The sequence below is a fragment of the Ciconia boyciana genome, chromosome 28, assembly GCF_034638445.1.
Source record: "Ciconia boyciana chromosome 28, ASM3463844v1, whole genome shotgun sequence".
Taxonomy (NCBI): Eukaryota; Metazoa; Chordata; class Aves; order Ciconiiformes; family Ciconiidae; genus Ciconia; species Ciconia boyciana.
This window is the reverse complement of record NC_132961.1, coordinates 1,660,214-1,676,792: the sequence shown is the minus strand read 5'-3', so window position 1 is coordinate 1,676,792 and position 16,579 is coordinate 1,660,214. Positions and strand designations below refer to the sequence as shown.

The following is a 16,579-nucleotide window of genomic DNA, read 5'->3' as shown; positions in this document are numbered from 1 at the left end:
ACGCGGGGGTGGGGTGGGGTGGGGTCACTATAGGGGTCAGAGGTCACGCATGGGGTCACACCCCCGGGTGGGGCCGGTGCTGAGCGGGTCCGACCGGCTCCCGCCCCTGCCGGGCCCCGCCCGGGGACACCCAGGCGGCCGGGGAGCCCCACCCCACCCCATCCCCCCCGGGGGGGACCCGGGAGACCTCAGACCCCCTCCCCCTCCCCCACCAGACTCCTCCTCCCGGGAACCCCTTGCCCCTCCCCATCCGGGGAGACCCCAGCACCTGGGTGTGTTCCACCCCATCCCCACCCGGAGGGACCCAGGAGTCCTGAGACCCCCCCTCCCCCACCAGACCCCTCCCCCGGGAACCCCTGCCCCTCCCCCGGGGACCCCAGCCCCTGGGTCCCCCACCACCCCTCCCCGCGGGGTGACCCAAGCGCCCGGGTGCCCCCCCCCGCGTCGTCCTGGGAACTCCCTGCCCCTCCCCCCAGGGGGACCCCAGCAGCTGGGTGCCCCCCACCCCCTCCCCCACCGGGGGGACCCAGGCGTCCTGAGCCCCTCCCCCTCTCCCCACTAGACCCCCTCCTCCCTGGGAACCCCCTGCCCCTCCCCCGGGGACACCCAGACATCCGGGGAGCCCCCTCCCCCATCCCCACCCGGGGTTACCCAGGAGTCCTGACCCCCCTCCCCCTCCGCGAGACCCTCCCCCCCGGGACCCTCCTCCCCTCCCCCCAGCACCTCGGTGCCCCCTTCCCTCCCCCCTCGGGACCCAGGCATCCCTGGGGGTGGGTGGGGGATGATGGATGACGACCCCTGCCCCTCCCCCCGCCCCTCCCCCACTCACCGCAGCACCGCTCCGGCACCGGCCACCAGCAGCAGGAGACCCCCGACCCCGCCACCCCCATGGCCGCTCTGCCCCCCGCCCCGCGCGCGCGGGGAACCCCCCGAGGGCCACGCCCCCCGAGGGCCACGCCCCCACCTCGAGAGTCACGCCCCTCCCTGCCCCGCCCCTCCATCGGGAAGCCCTGCCCATTGGGAGGCCACGTGGGGGCGGGGGTGACTCAGGGGCGCGACCCGCTGCGGGGGGGGGGGGAGCCTGGAAACCGCCCCCACATCCGGGGGGGCTGGAAACCGCCCCATAATTGGGGGCCTCGAAACCACCCCATAAGTGGGTGGCCCAGAAACCGCCCCATAAGTGGGGGCCTTGAAACTGCCCGGTAATTGGGGGGGGGGGCTGGAAACCGCCCCATGGGGGGGTGGCCCTGAAACCGCCCCATAAGTGGGGGGCTGGAAACCGCCCCATAAGTGGGTGGCCCCGAAACCGCCCCATAAGTGGGGGGCCTCGAAACCTCCCCCACATCCGGGGCGGGGGGGGGGCAAAAACCGCCCCATAATTGGGGGCCTCAAAACCACCCCATAAGTGGGTGGCCCTGAAACCACCTCATAAGTGGGGGGCTGGAAACTGCCCCATAAGTGGAGGGCCTCAAAACCGCCCCCACATCCGGGGGGCGGGGGCTCAAAACCGCCCTATAAATGGGGGGCTGGAAACCGCCCCATAACTGGGGGGGCCTGAAACCGACCCATAAGTGGGGGGCTGAAAACCACCCCATAAGTGGGGGCCTCTGAAACCGCCCATGCTAGGGGGAGGGCTTGAAACCGCCCCGGGGAGCCCCCAAATGTGGGGGGAACCCCACAACTGCCCATGCTGGGGTGGCCCCAAAACCACCCCAAAATTGGGGGGGGGGTCTGAAACCACCCCCCCACCCCGCGTCGCAGGGGGCCCCGAAACTGCCCACACTGGGGGGTGGGGGCAAAACCAACCCGTTATGGGGGACCCCAAAACCGCCCCACACGGGGGGGACACCCCTAAAACCGCCTCCCCCCCCAATTTCTCCCCCCCCACGGACCCACGCGTCCGGGGGCTGTGAAGCACCTTTATTGTCCGCTGCGCCGGGGGGGACACGGACGGATGCAGGGCCCCCCCCAGACCCACACTTGGGGGGCGAAGTGTGTGTGTGGGGGGGCAGACTGATGTGGGGCTGCCCCATAGCTCCCCCTTTTTGTGGTGAGGGAAGATGGGGGGTGCCCCATGGCTCCCCCCCCCTCTTTGCTGTGGGGCTGAGCCCAGGCACTGTGGAGTGAAGTGGGGCTGAGCTGTGGGGAGGGGGGGGATGTGGGGCGCCCCATAGCCCCCTCCCCCGCCCCCAAGTTCTGTGGGGCTGAGCCTGAGCAAGCGCTGTGGGGCTGGGAGGAGGGGGGGGCAGTGCTGTGGGGCGCCCCATAATGCCCCCCCCCCAAACACCCCCCGGCCCTCCCCACGGGGAGTGTGTGTGTGTCCCCCCCTCCATTTGCACCGTGGGGCGGGAAAGGAGCCACCGTGGGGTGCCCCACACTTGCCGTGGGGCGCCCCACGCGCGCCGTGGGGCTCAGTTCCTGGTGGGGGCGGTGGGGAGGCCGGGGGGCTGGGGGGGCGGCGGATGTTGGCTCGGTCTTTGGCGGCCTCCTCTTCCTCGTCGTAGCGCTCGTCCTCTTCGTCGCTGTGCCGGGGGCTGGAGAGGCGGGAGAGGGCGGGCGAGGGGGGCACCGAGGCCGGGCGGGGTAGCGAAAACCCTGGGGGGAGACACCCAAGAATTTGGGGGGACCCAGGCATCTGGGCTTGCCCCCAAAATCCTTCATGGGAAGCCAGGTGTCTGCCCCCCCCGATCTATCGTGGGGACCCAGGAATTTGGGGGACCCCCACCCAATCCCTCATGGGCACCCAGGAGTTCAGGGGACCCCCCCCAAATCCCTGCTGGGGACCCAGGAGTTCGGGGGCCCCCCCAATCTATTGTGGGGGCCCAGGAGTTTGGGGGGACCCAGGAGTTTGGGGTCCCCCCCCCAATCTATCCTGGGGACCCAGGAGTTCTGGGGGACCCCCACCCAATCCCTCATGGGCACCCAGATGTTTGGGGGGGACCCAGGAGTTCGGGGGCCCCCCCCAATCTATCGTGGGGGCCCAGGAGTTTGGGGGGACCCAGGAGTTCAGGGGACCCCCCCCAAATCCCTGCTGGGGACCCAGATGTTTGGGGGACCCCCACCCAATCCCTCATGGGCACCCAGATGTTTGGGGGGACCCAGGAGTTCAGGGGACCCCCCCAAATCCCTGCTGGGGACCCAGGAGTTCGGGGCCCCCCCCCAACCTATCCTGGGGACCCAGGAGTTTGGGGGGACCCAGGAGTTCGGGGGCCCCCCCCAATCTATCCTGGGGACCCAGGAATTTGGGGGACCCCCACCCAATCCCTCATGGGCACCCAGATGTTTGGGGGGACCCAGGAGTTCAGGGGACCCCCCCAAATCCCTGCTGGGGACCCAGGAGTTCGGGGTCCCCCCCCCAATCTATCCTGGCGACCCAGGAGTTCTGGGGGACCCCCACCCAATCCCTCATGAGGACCCAGATTTTTGGGGGGACTCAGGAGATCGGGGGACCCCCCCAAATCCCTGCTGGGGACCCAGGAATTTGGGGGACCCCCACCCAATCCCTCATGGGGACCCAGATTTTTGGGGGGGACCCAGGAGATCGGGGGCCCCCCCCAAATCTATCGTGGGGGCCCAGGAGTTCAGGGGATCCCCCAAATCCCTGCTGGGGACCCAAGAGTTCAGGGGGCCCCTCAATGTATCCCGGGGACCCAGGAGTTTGGGGGACCCCCACCCAATCCCTCACGAGGACCCAGATTTTGGGGGGGGACCCAGGAGTTCGGGGGCCCCCCCCAATCTATCCTGGGGACCCAGGAGTTCTGGGGACCCCCACCCAATCCCTCATGGGCACCCAGATGTTTGGGGGGACCCAGGAGTTCAGGGGACCCCCCCAAATCCCTGCTGGGGACCCAGGAGTTCGGGGGCCCCCCCCAACCTATCCTGGGGACCCAGGAGTTTGGGGGGACCCAGGAGTTCGGGGGCCCCCCCCAATCTATCCTGGCGACCCAGGAGTTCTGGGGACCCCCACCCAATCCCTCATGGGCACCCAGATGTTTGGGGGGACCCAGGAGTTCAGGGGACCCTCCCAAATCCCTGCTGGGGACCCAGGAATTTGGGGGACCCCCACCCAATCCCTCATGGGGACCCAGATTTTTTGGGGGACCCAGGCGTTCAGGGACCCCCCCAAATCCCTGCTGGGGACCCAGGAGTTTGGGGTCCCCCCCCCAATCTATCCTGGCGACCCAGGAGTTCTGGGGGACCCCCACCCAATCCCTCACGAGGACCCAGATTTTGGGGGGGGACCCAGGAATTCGGGGCCCCCCCCAAATCCCTGCTGGGGACCCCAACTCCCGGGGGGACTCACGGCGGCGGCCTCGGGGGGTTCGTAGGTGAAGCTCTCGGGAAAGGCCTTGGCCAGGGCCATGCGCCGGGCGAAGGTGTAATACTGGGGGGCGGGGGGCAAAGGTCAGCGCACCCCAAATTCCCAGGACCCTCTCCAGGACCCCCAGAGACCCCCCGACCCTCCTGGACCCCCCCAGCCCCCCAAAGACCCTCGCCAGCGGCCCCTCAGATCCCCCCAGGACCCACTGCCCTCCCCCAGATCCTATAGGGACCCCCCAGCACGCCTAGAGACCCCCAAAACCCCGAGACCTCCCCAAAACCCCCTCAGACCCCTCTCCAGGACCCCCAGAGACCCCCCCCGACCCTCCTGGACCCCCCCAGCCCCCAAAGACCCTCGCCAGCGGCCCCTCAGATCCCCCAGGACCCACTGCCCTCCCCAGATTCTATAGGGACCCCCAGCACCCCTAGAGACCCCCAAAACCCCGAGACCCCCCAAAACCCCTCAGACCCCTCTCCAGGACCCCAGAGACCCCCAGAGACCCCCCGACCCTCCTGGACCCCCCAGCCCCCCAAAGACCCTCACCAGGGACCCCTCAGATCCCCCAGGACCCGCTGCCCTCCCCAGATCCTATAGGGACCCCCAGCACCCCTAGAGACCCCCAAAACCCCGAGACCCCCCAAAACCCCTCAGACCCCTCTCCAGGACCCCCAGAGACCCCCCCGACCCTCCTGGACCCCCCAGCCCCCCAAAGACCCTCGCCAGCGGCCCCTCAGATCCCCCAGGACCCACTGCCCTCCCCCAGATTCTATAGGGACCCTCCAGCACCCCTAAAACACCCTGAGACCCCCCAAAACCTCCAGAGACCCTCCCAAAACACCCTGAGACCCCTCTCCAGGACCCCCAGAGACCCCCGACCCTCCTGGACACCCCCAGCCCCCAAAGACCCTCGCCAGGGGCCCCTCAGATCCCCCCAGGACCCACTGCCCTCCCCAGATTCTATAGGGACCCCCAGCACCCCTAGAGACCCCCAAAACCCGAGACCCCCCAAAACCCCTCAGACCCCTCTCCAGGACCCCCAGAGACCCCCCGACCCTCTTGGAGCCCCCCAGCCCCCAAAGACCCTCGCCAGGGACCCCTCAGATCCCCCAGGACCCACTGCCCTCCCCCAGATTCTATAGGGACCCTCCAGCACCCCTAAAACACCCTGAGACCCCCCAAAACCTCCAGAGACCCTCCCAAAACACCCTGAGACCCCTCTCCAGGACCCCCAGAGACCCCCAACCCTCCTGGAGCCCCCAGCCCCCCAACGACCCTCGCCAGGGACCGACCCCTCAGGGCTCTCCCAGGACCCACTGCCCTCCCCCCAGGCTCTATAGGGACCCCCCAGCACCCCCAAAACCCTCTGAGACCCCCCAAAAGCCCCTAAGACCCCTAAACCCCCTGAGACCCCTCTCCAGGACCCCCAGGGACCCCCCAGATCCTCTCCAGGACCCCTGCCCCCGAAAACCTTCAGGACCTTCACAACCCCCAGGACCCTCAGAGAGCCTCCCAACCCCCTAGGACCCCCCAACCCCCACCCCTGCACCCCCAAATCCCCCAGGACCCCCCCAAACCCCCCAGGTCCCCTGGGTCCCCTCCAGGACTTCCAGAACCCCCAGGATCCTCTCTAGGACCCCCAGGGACCCCAAACCCCACCTGGACACCCCAGACCCCCAGCAGACACCCCCAAACCCCCAGGACCCCTTGGGACCCCCAAAGGACCCCCCTCGGGCTCCTCCCCAAGCCCCCAGGTTGCCTCCAGGACCCCCAGAGAGCCCCCAGATCCTCCTGGACCCCCAAAACTCCCAGGTTGCCTCCAGGACCCCAGAGAGCCCCCAGATCTCCCTGAGGACCTACTCCAAACCCCTGGGTCCCCTCCAGGACCTCCAGACCCCCCCAGAACCCCATCCAGGATCCCCAGAGAGCCCCTAGGAACCCCTAGAGACCCCCCCAGATCCCTCAGGACCCTCCAGAACCCCTGGACTCCTCCAGGTCCCCCTGAGGCCCCTCTCCAAACCCCCTGGGTCCCCTCCAGGACCTCCAGACCCCCCAGAACCCCATCCAGGACCCCCAGAGAGCCCCTAGGAACCCCCCACATCCCTCAGGACCCCCAAAACCCCTGGACTCATCCAGGTCCCCCGAGGACCTTCTCCAAGCCCCCTGGGTCCCCTCCAGGACCCCCCAGATCCCTCAGGACCCCCCAGAACCCCCTGGACTCCTCCAGGTCCCCCTGAAGACCTTCTCCAAGCCCCTGGGTCTTCTCCAGGACCTCCAGACCCCCCCAGAACCCCACCCAGGACCCCAGAGAGCCCCTAGGAACCCCCCACATCCCTCAGGACCCCCAGAACCCCTGGACTCCTCCAGGTCCCCCTGAGGACCTTCTCCAAACCCCCTGGGTCTTCTCCAGGTCCCCAGACCCCCCCAGAACCCCAGCCAGGACCCCCAGAGAGCCTCTAGGACTCCCCAGGAACCTCCTAACCCCCCAACTCCCCCCCATCTCACCCTGCCCAGGTATTTCCAGTCGAGGAGGTCGGAGAGGCGCTCGGTGCGGTTGCGCTGGACGATGCGCTGGCGCCGGCTCTGCTGGCAGAAGCCGTAGAGGAAGGCGGTGAGCTGCGCGCACGACTCCTCGGGCGCCCGGAACCGCCGGTCCACGATGTAGATCCCTGCGGCGGCACCGCGTCAGCCGCCGGGGAACCGGGGACCCGGGGACCCAGATGGTCAGGGACCCAAGAACCCCGGTGTCCAGGGAGCCAGGTAGTTGGGGACCCAAAGAACCGGGCAGTCGGGGACTCAGGGACCCGGGGACCCAGGTGGTCAGGGACCCGAGCACCCCAGTGTCCAGGGACCCAGGTAGTTGGGGACCCAAAGACCCAAGCAGCTGGGGACTTGGGGACCCAGGTAGTTGGGGACCCAAAGACCCAAGCAGCCGGGGACTTTGGGACCCAGGGACCCAGATGGTCGGGGACCCAGATGGTCAGGGACCCAAGAACCCCGGTGCCCAGGGACCCTGGCCGTCGGGGACCCAGGGACCCAGGCAGTCGGGGACTCGGGGACCCAGGGACCCAGACGGTCAGGGACCCGAGGACCCAAGTGTCCAGGGACCCAGACAGCTGGGGACCTGGGGACCCAGGTAGTTGGGGACCCAAAGACCCAGGCAGTCGGGGACTCAGGGACCCGGGGACCCAGGTGGTCAGGGACCCGAGAACCCCGGTGTCCAGGGACCCAGGCAGTTGGGGACCCGGGGACCCAGGTGGTCAGGGACCCGAGCACCCCAGTGTCCAGGGACCCAGGTAGTTGGGGACCCAAAGACCCAGGCAGTCGGGGACTTTGGGACCCGGGGACCCAGATGGTTGGGGACCCAGATGGTCAGGGACCCAAGAACCCCGGTGCCCAGGGACCCAGGCCATTGGGGACCCGGGGACCCAGGGACCCAGACGGTCAGGGACCCGAGCACCCAAGTGTCCAGGTACCCAGACAGTTGGGGACCTGGGGACCCAGGTAGTTGGGGACCCAAAGAACCGGGCAGTCGGGGACTCAGGGACCCGGGGACCCAGGTGGTCAGGGACCCGAGCACCCCAGTGTCCAGGGACCCAGGTAGTTGGGGACCCAAAGACCCAAGCAGCTGGGGACTTGGGGACCCAGGTAGTTGGGGACCCAAAGACCCAAGCAGCCGGGGACTTTGGGACCCAAAGACCCAGATGGTTGGGGACCCAGATGGTCAGGGACCCAAGAACCCTGGTGCCCAGGGACCCAGGCCGTCGGGGACCCAGGGACCCAGGCAGTCGGGGACTCGGGGACCCAGGGACCCAGACGGTCAGGGACCCGAGCACCCCAGTGTCCAGGGACCCAGACAGCTGGGGACCTGGGGACCCAGGTAGTTGGGGACCCAAAGACCCAGGCAGTCGGGGACTCAGGGACCCGGGGACCCAGGTGGTCAGGGACCCGAGAACCCCGGTGTCCAGGGACCCAGGCAGTTGGGGACCCGGGTCCCCAGGCGGTCAGGGACCCGAGCACCCCAGTGTCCAGGGACCCAGGTAGTTGGGGACCCAAAGACCCAGGCAGTCGGGGACTTTGGGACCCGGGGACCCAGACGGTCAGGGACCCAAGAACCCCGGTGCCCAGGGACCCAGGCAGTTGGGGACCCGGGGACCCAGGGACCCAGACGGTCAGGGACCCGAGGACCCAAGTGTCCAGGGACCCAGGCAGTTGGGGACCCGGGGACCCAGGCGGTCAGGGACACGAGCACCCCAGTGTCCAGGGACCCAGGTAGTTGGGGACCCAAAGACCCGGGCAGTCAGGGACTCAGGGACCCGGGGACCCAGGTGGTCGGGGACCCAGGTGGTCAGGGACCCGAGCACCCAAGTGTCCAGGGACCCAGGCAGTTGGGGACCTGGGGACCCAGGTAGTTGGGGACCCAAAGACCCAGGCAGTCGGGGACTCAGGGACCCGGGGACCCAGATGGTCAGGGACCCGAGGACCCAAGTGTCCAGGGACCCAGGCAGTTGGGGACCTGGGGACCCAGGTAGTTGGGGACCCAAAGAACCGGGCAGTCGGGGACTCAGGGACCCGGGGACCCAGGTGGTCAGGGACCCGAGCACCCCAGTGTCCAGGGACCCAGGTAGTTGGGGACCCAAAGACCCAAGCAGCTGGGGACTTGGGGACCCAGGGACCCAAGAACCCCAGTGTCCAGGGACCCAAGCAGTCGGGGACCTGAGCACCCCAGTGTCCAGGGACCCAGGCCATTGGGGACCCGGGGACCCAGGCAGTTGGGGACTCGGGGACCCGGGGACCCAGACGGTCAGGGACCCGAGCACCCAAGTGTCCAGAGACCCAGGCCGTTGGGGACCCGGGGACCCAGGCAGTCGGGGACTCGGGGACCCAGATGGTCAGGGACCCGAGGACCCAAGTGTCCAGGCACCCAGGCTGTCGGGGACTCAGGGACCCAGGTGTTTGGGGACCCCGGGACATGGGTGTCTGGGGACCCAGAGACCCAGGAACCCAAGCCGTTGGGGACCCAAATGTCTGGGGACCCATGGTTGGGAACCCAGGGACCAGGGGACCCTGGTGTTTGGGGAACCAGGGACCCAGGCACCCAGGGACATGGGGGTCTGGGGACCCAGGTGTCCAGGGACCCCCCCCCACCCAGGGACCCAGGTGTCTGGGGACCCCCCACCCAAGGACCCCAGCATCCAGGACCTCCCACCCAAAGATTCAGGCATCCAGGGACCCCCATCCAAGGACCCAGGATTCTGGGGACCCCCCACCCAAGGACTCCAGCATCTGGGGACCCCCTACCCAAGGACCTAATGTCTGCAGACCCCCACCCAAGGACTCTGGCATCTGGGGACCCCCACCCAAGGACCTAGATGTCCACGGACCCCCCCACCCAAGGACTCTGGCATCTGGGGACCCCCCACCCAAGGACCTAGATATCCGGGGACCCCCACCCAAAGACGCAGGCATCCAGGGACCCCCACCCAAGGACCCAGACGTCTGGGGACCCCCACCCAAAGACCCAGGCATCCAGAGGCTGGAGAACCCAGGCAGCTGGGGACCCAGGAGTCTGGGGACCCCCTACCCAAAGACTCAGGTGTCTGGGGACCCTCACCCATGGGTCCAGGTGTCTGGGGAGCCCCCACCCAAGGACTCCAGCATCTGGGGACCCCCTACCCAAGGACCTAGATGTCCACGGACCCCCCACCCAAGGACCCAGGCATCTGGGGAACCCCACCCAAGGACCCAAGCATCTGGGGACCCTCACCCAAGGACCCAGGATTCTGGGGACCCCCCACCCAAGGACCTAGATATCCGGGGACCCCCACCCAAAGACGCAGGCATCCAGGGACCCCCACCCAAGGACCCAGACGTCTGGGGACCCCCACCCAAAGACCCAGGCATCCAGAGGCTGGAGAACCCAGGCAGCTGGGGACCCAGGAGTCTGGGGACCCCCACCCAAGGACCCAGGAGTCTAGGGACCCCCACCCATGGGTCCAGGTGTCAGGGGACCCCCACCCAAGGACTCCAGCATCTGGGGACCCCTACCCAAGGACCTAGATGTCCATGGACCCCCACCCAAGGACCCAGGCATCTGGGGAACCCCACCCAAGGACCCAAGCATCTGGGGACCCTCACCCAAGGACCCAGGATTCTGGGGACCCCCCCACCCAAGGACCCAGGAATCTAGGGACCCCCCACCCATGGGTCCAGGTGTCTGGGGACCCCCCACCCATGGGTCCCGGCGTCGGGGCTGACCGTAGGCGGAGGGGTCGGCGATGTGCTCCTCCATGAAACACCCGAACCCCGAGAGGTTGGTGGAGACGCTGGGGATGCCCATGACCGTGCACTCAGCTTGGAGAAGGGGGGGATGCAAAAATGGGGGTCAACGGGGGCACCCCAACATCTGGGGGGGAACCCAAGTGTCCGGGAGGGGACCCAGGCATCCGGGGAGGGGACCCCCATGGTTCTCCTGAGGACCCAGGTTTTCACGGGGGACCCAGGTGTTCAGGGGGGGACCCCAAGAGTTTGGGAGTTGGAACCACCCCCCCCCCCACCCCGGGCTCATCTGGGGACCCAGGAGTTTGGGGGGGACCCAGGTGTCGGGGGGGGGGGAGGATCCAGGCATTTTGGGGTGCTCTTACCCGGGGTGTACCCCCAAGGTTCGTAGTAAGAGGGGAAGACCCCCAAGTGACACCCCCGGACGAACTCCTCGTAGTCGACGGGCAGGAGGGGGCTGGTGGAGGACAGGAACTCGGGGTGGAAGATGATCTGGGGGGGGGACACACACAGAGTCATGACCGCCCCCCCAGCACCCCAAAACCCTCCCTGGGACCCCCAGATCCCCCTGGGAGCCCCCAGACCCCCCAGGAGCCCATAAACTCCCCTGGAACCCCCAGATGCCCCTGGAACCCCCAGATCCCCTTGAGACCCCCCAGATCCCCTGTGGGAACCCCCAACCCCCCGGAACCCCAGATTCCTCCTGGGAACCCCCAAATCCCCCGAGACCCCTCAGAGAGCCCTGGGAACCCCCAGACCCCCTGGGAACCCCCAAATCCCTCCTGGGACCCCCAGATCCCCCTGAGACCCCCCCAGATCCCCCTGGGAGCCCCCAGACTCCCCTGAGAACCCTCAAACGGCCCTGGGAACCCCCAGACCCCCCTGGGAACCCCCAACCCCCCAGGACCCCCAGATACCCCTGGGAACCCTCAGACCCCCTGAGACCCCCCCCAGATCCCCCTGGGAACCCCTAGACCCCCCAGGAACCTCCAAACCCCCTGGAGCCCCCAGATCCCCTGAGACCCCCCAGATTCCCCATGGGAGCCCCTAGACCCGCCCAGGAACCCCAAAACCCCCCTGGAACCCTCAGATCCCCCTGAGGCCCCACAGACACCCTGGGAACCCCAGACCCCCCTGGGAACCCCAAACCCTCCCAGGACCCCCAGATGCCCCTGGGAACCCCCAGACCCCCCCGGGAACCCCAAACCCCTCCTGGGACCCCCAGATGCCCCTAGAACCCCCCAGACACCCTTGGCACCCCCAGATGCCCCTGGAACCCCCCAGACCCCCTGGAAACCCCCAAAAACCCCCAGGACCCCAAAGACCCCCCAACCCCCTGGGACCCCCCAGAACTCCCCAGGACCCTCCCTCCCTCCAAGGACCCCCCAATCCTCTCCTCAACCCCGCAGACACCCCAAACCCCTCTTAGCCCCTCAAACCTTCCCTTAACCCCCTAACCCCTATCCTCACCCCCCACTATCCCTGCCCCCCCAAAATGTCCCCAATTGTCACCTTGACCCGATCACCCCCAACCCCCTGGGACCCCCTAGAACTCCCCAGGACCCCTCCCTCCCTCCAAGGACCCCCCAATCCTCTCCTCAACCCCACAGACACCCCCAAACACCCTCTTAGCCCCTCAAACCTTCCCTTAACCCCCCAAACCCCCAAAATCCCCTTCATCTCCCCTAACCCCTATCCCTCGCCCCCCCAATATCCCTGCACCCCCCCCCTCAAAAAAAACGTCCCCAATTGTCACCTTGACCCGATCGTTGCTGCTGTTGAAGAGCCCGATGCGCCGGATCGTGGTCAAGATGGGGTCGGTGGCATCGTCCAACATGTTGTGGGTGCAGACGGGGGGGAAGGACTGGCGCTGCGAAAAGACAGGGGGGGGGAGGACAAAAAAGTGGGGGGGTCCCCAAGCATCCGGTTGGACCGGGACACCCCCCCCCCCTTTTTCTCTCCCCTGCCCCCCAAAAAAGAAGACGGACGCGTACCTGGGTGGCGAAGATGGCGCGTTTCATCATGGTGAAATCCTCCCGATCCAGCATCTTGTTCATGTCGGGGAGGTTCCCCCTGTAAAAATTTGGGGGGGGGTTAAAGAAGACCCCCCCAATAAATAAGGGCCCTGGGTGTCCAAAATGGAGTGGGGGAGGGAGTGGGGGGGGGGTTGCTTACACCAGCAGCGATTCGTAGAGTTTCTTCCCAAATTTTTCCTTTACGGCGTTGGCCGTGTCCCTGGGGGGAGAAAATGGGGGGAGGGGGTCAGCGCGGACCCCGGGTCTCATATTGGGAGGGGGAAATGTGGACCCCTGGGTGTCCTGGTGGGGGAGGGGTGGGGTGGGGGCTGCCTGGGGTCCCCAGGAGGGGTGGGGGAGTGGGGCTTTGCCGGATGTCTGGGTCCCTGAGGGATTTGGGGGTTTCGGGGGTCTCCGGGAGTTTGGGGGTCCCTGGGGGTTTGGGGTCCCTGGGGGGTCTCCGGGAGTTTGGGGGTCCCTGGGGGGTTTGGGGTCCCCAGGGGTTTCAGGGGGTCTCTGGGAGTTTGGGGGTCCCTGGGGTTTGGGGTCCCCGGGGGGTTTCAGGGGTCTCCGGGAGTTTGGGGGCCCCTGGGGGTTGGGGGTCCCCGGGGGTTTCAGGGGGTCTCCGGGAGTTTGGGGGTCCCTGGGGGGTTTGGGGTCCCCGGGGGTTTCAGGGGGTCTCCGGGAGTTTGGGGGTCCCTGGGGGTTTGGGGTCCCCGGGGTTTCAGGGGGTGTCCAGGAGTTTGGGGGTCCCTGGGGGTTTGGGGGTCCCCGGGGTTTCAGGGGGTGTCCGGGAGTTTGGGGATCCCTGGGGGGTTTAGGGGGTCCCTGGAGCTTTTGGGAGGGGTCCCCGGGGGTTTGGGGTCCTTTGGGGTTTTGGGGGTCTCCGGGGTTTGGGGGTCCCTGGGGGATTTTGGGGTCCCTGGAGCTTTTGGGGGTTTTGCAGGAGTTTGGGGGGTCCCGGGGATTTGGGGTCCCTGGGAGGTTTGGGGGTCCCTGAGGTTTTGGGGACCCCTGGAGATTTTCGGGGGTGTCCCTAGGGGTTTGGGGGATCCCTGGGAGGTTTGGGGGGAGTCCCCAGGGGTTTGGGGTCCCTGGGGGTCCCTGGGGGTTTGGGGGATCCCGGGGTTTTGGGGTCCCCTGGGGTTTTGGGGATCCCTGAGAGGTTTTGGGGTCCCCTGGGGTCTCTGTGCTTTTGGGGTCCCTTGGGGTTTCGGGGTCTCTGTGATTTCAGGGGGTCCCTGGGGTTTGAGAGATCCCTGGGGGTTTGGGGTCCCCTGGGGAGCTTTGGGGGGTCTCTGTGGTTTTGGGGGTCCCTGGGAGTGGGGGGATCCCCTGGGAGGTTTGGGTGGGGTCCCTGTGGTTTCGGGGGTCCCTGGGAGGGGGTTTTGGGGGTCCCTGGGCTATGGGGTCCCCTGGGAGGTTTTGGGGGGTCTCTGTGGTTTTGGGGGTCCCTGGGAGTGGGGGATCCCCTGGGAGGTTTGGGGGTCCCTGGGGGAGGTTTCGGGGTCCCTGGGCTTTGGGGGTCCCCTGGGAGGTTTTGGGGGGTCTCTGTGGTTTGGGGGTCCCTGGGAGTGGGGGATCCCCTGGGAGGTTTGGGGGGTCCCTGGGGGAGGTTTCGGGGTCCCTGGGCTTTGGGGTCCCCTGGGAGGCTTTGGGGGGTCTCTGCGGTTTCGGGGGTCCCTGGGCTTGGGGGATCCCCTGGGAGGTTTGAGGGGGTCCCTGGGGGGTTTTGGGGTCCCTGGGCTTGGGGATCCCCTGGGAGGTTTGGGGGGTCCCTGAGGGGGTTTTGGGGGTCCCTGGGCTTTGGGGGTCCCCTGGGAGGCTTTGGGGGGGTCTCTGCGGTTTCGGGGGGTCCCTGGGCTTTGGGAGATCCTTTGCAGGGTTTTGGGGGGGATCCCTGGGCTTTGGGGGTCCCCTGGGGGGGGGTCCCTGGGGTTTCGGGGGGTCCCCGGGGTTTGGGGGTCCCCGGGTTCGGGGTCCCACCAGAGCTGCTTGCGCACGGCCTGGCCCTTCAGCGACTCCACGTTGAAGTTGTTGGTCCGGGCCGGCATGATGAAGAAGGCCACCACCGTCACCTCGCTGCCGTTCACCTGCGGGGCCACGCGTCCCCTCTGTCCCCCAGTGTCCCCAAGTGTCCCCAAATGTCCCCTGACCCCAAGTGTCCCCTTGTCCCCAAACGTCTCCTACCTCCAAATGTCCGTGTGTCCCCCCCTCCCCCTCCCCCCAGCCACAAACATCCCCTCCCTGGTCCCAAATGTCCCCTTGTCTCCGGATGTCCCCTATGTCCCCAAACAGCCCCTGTCCCCAAATGTCCTCTGTGTCCCCAAACGTCCCCAAACAGCTCCGACGTCCCCAAATGTCCCCAAACATCTCCCCCGGCTCCAAATGGCTTCTATGTCCCCTGTGTCCCCAAAAGTGCCCCCAAACGTCCCTTGTCCCTAAACATCCCCCTTGTCCCCAAATGTCTCCCAACCCCACATGTCCCTCATGTCCCCAAATGTCCCCTATGTCCCCAAACAGCCCCTGGCCCCTAAATGTCCCCAAACAGCCCCAAACATCCTCTCTGTCCCCAAACGTCCCTCTGGCCCCAAACAGTGCCCATGTCCCCAAATGTCCCCTGTCCCCAAACGTCTCCCCGACCCCAAATGTCTCTTGTGTCCCCAAATGTCCCCAAACAGCCCCTGGCCCCAAATGTCCCCTGTGTCCCCAAATGTCCCCTGGCCCCAAATGTCCCCTCCCAGGCTCAAACATTACCCGTCCCCAAATATCTCCCTGACGTCAAATGTCCCTCATGTCCCCAACTGTCCCCAAATGTCCCCTGGCCCCAAATATCCCCCCCAGCCTCAAACAACCCCCATGTCCCCAAATGTCACCCCTAGCCCCAAATGTCCCCTGTCCCTAAGTATCTCCCTGACCCCAAATGTCCCTCATGTCCCCAAATGTTCCCTATGTCCCCAAACAGCCCCTGGCCCCAAATGTTTCCTTGTCCCCAAACGTCCCCAAATGTCCCCAAACCTCTCCCCTACCTCCAAATGGCTTCCATGTCCCTAAATGTCCCCTGTGTCCCCAAATGTCCCCTCCGTCTTCAAATGCCTCCCTTGTCCCCAAATTCCTCCCTAATCCCAAATGTCCTCTGTGTCCCCAAACGTCCCCAAACAGCTCCGACGTCCCCAAATGTCCCCAAACATCTCCCCCGGCTCCAAATGGCTTCTATGACCCCTGTGTCCCCAAAAGTGCCCCCAAATGTCCCCTGTCCCTAAACATCTGCTCTGTCCCAAATGTCTATTGATCCCAAATGTCCCTCATGTCCCCAAATGTCCCCCATGTCCCCAAACAGCCCCTGGTCCCAAATGTCCCTGTGTCCCCCACGTCCCCCGTGTCCCCATGTCCCCCCCGTCCCCCGTGACCCCATCCCCCATGTGTCCCTGTCCCCATGTCCCCACATCCCCTGCGTCCCCCATCCCCCGTATCCCCTGTCCCCCGTTGTCTCCCCCCGTGTCCCCCGTGTCCCCACGTCCCCCTGTCCCCCTGTAACCCCGTCCCTGTGACCCTCTCTGTCCCCATGTCCCCACATCCCCCCCATCCCCCTGTGACCCCTGTCCCCCCGGTGTCCCCATACCCCCCACGTCCCCCTGTGTCCCCCTCGTCCCCACGTCCCCCACATCCCCTGCGTCCCCCATCCCCCCGTGTCCCCCTGTCCCCTGTGTCTCCCCCGTGTCCCCACACCCCCCGTCTGCCTTGTCCCCACGTCCCCCATCCCCCTGCGACCCCGGCCCCGTCTCTTCCTCTGTCCCCATGTCCCCACATCCCCCACGTCCCCCACATCCCCTGTGCCCCCATCCCCCGTGTCCCCACGTCCCCCACATCCCCTGTGTCCCCCCATCCCCCGTGTCCCCCATCCCCCGTGTCTCCCCTCGGTGTCCCCATACCCCCCCATCCCCCGTGTCCCCACATCCCCCAACAA

The 16,579-nt window shown here is 67.3% G+C and overlaps 1 protein-coding gene across 1 annotated transcript in view; it reads right to left on the bottom strand.

Annotated features, from left to right (window-relative positions):
• Nucleotides 1-1,905: 1,905 nt before the first annotated feature.
• The window catches only part of LOC140644723 (glycogen [starch] synthase, muscle-like), a 32,376-nt gene continuing 17,702 nt past the window's right edge, over nt 1,906-16,579 (bottom strand). Inside the window, exons 9-17 of the mRNA XM_072847786.1 lie at nt 14,599-14,705; nt 12,773-12,832; nt 12,592-12,670; nt 12,354-12,467; nt 10,963-11,089; nt 10,577-10,672; nt 6,824-6,987; nt 4,304-4,384; nt 1,906-2,595 (exon numbers count right to left, since the gene is read on the bottom strand). Of these exons, the coding sequence (XP_072703887.1) occupies nt 1,921-2,595; nt 4,304-4,384; nt 6,824-6,987; nt 10,577-10,672; nt 10,963-11,089; nt 12,354-12,467; nt 12,592-12,670; nt 12,773-12,832; nt 14,599-14,705 (1,503 nt within the window). The 3' untranslated portion in view covers nt 1,906-1,920. The remainder of the gene's footprint in view (nt 2,596-4,303; nt 4,385-6,823; nt 6,988-10,576; nt 10,673-10,962; nt 11,090-12,353; nt 12,468-12,591; nt 12,671-12,772; nt 12,833-14,598; nt 14,706-16,579) is intronic.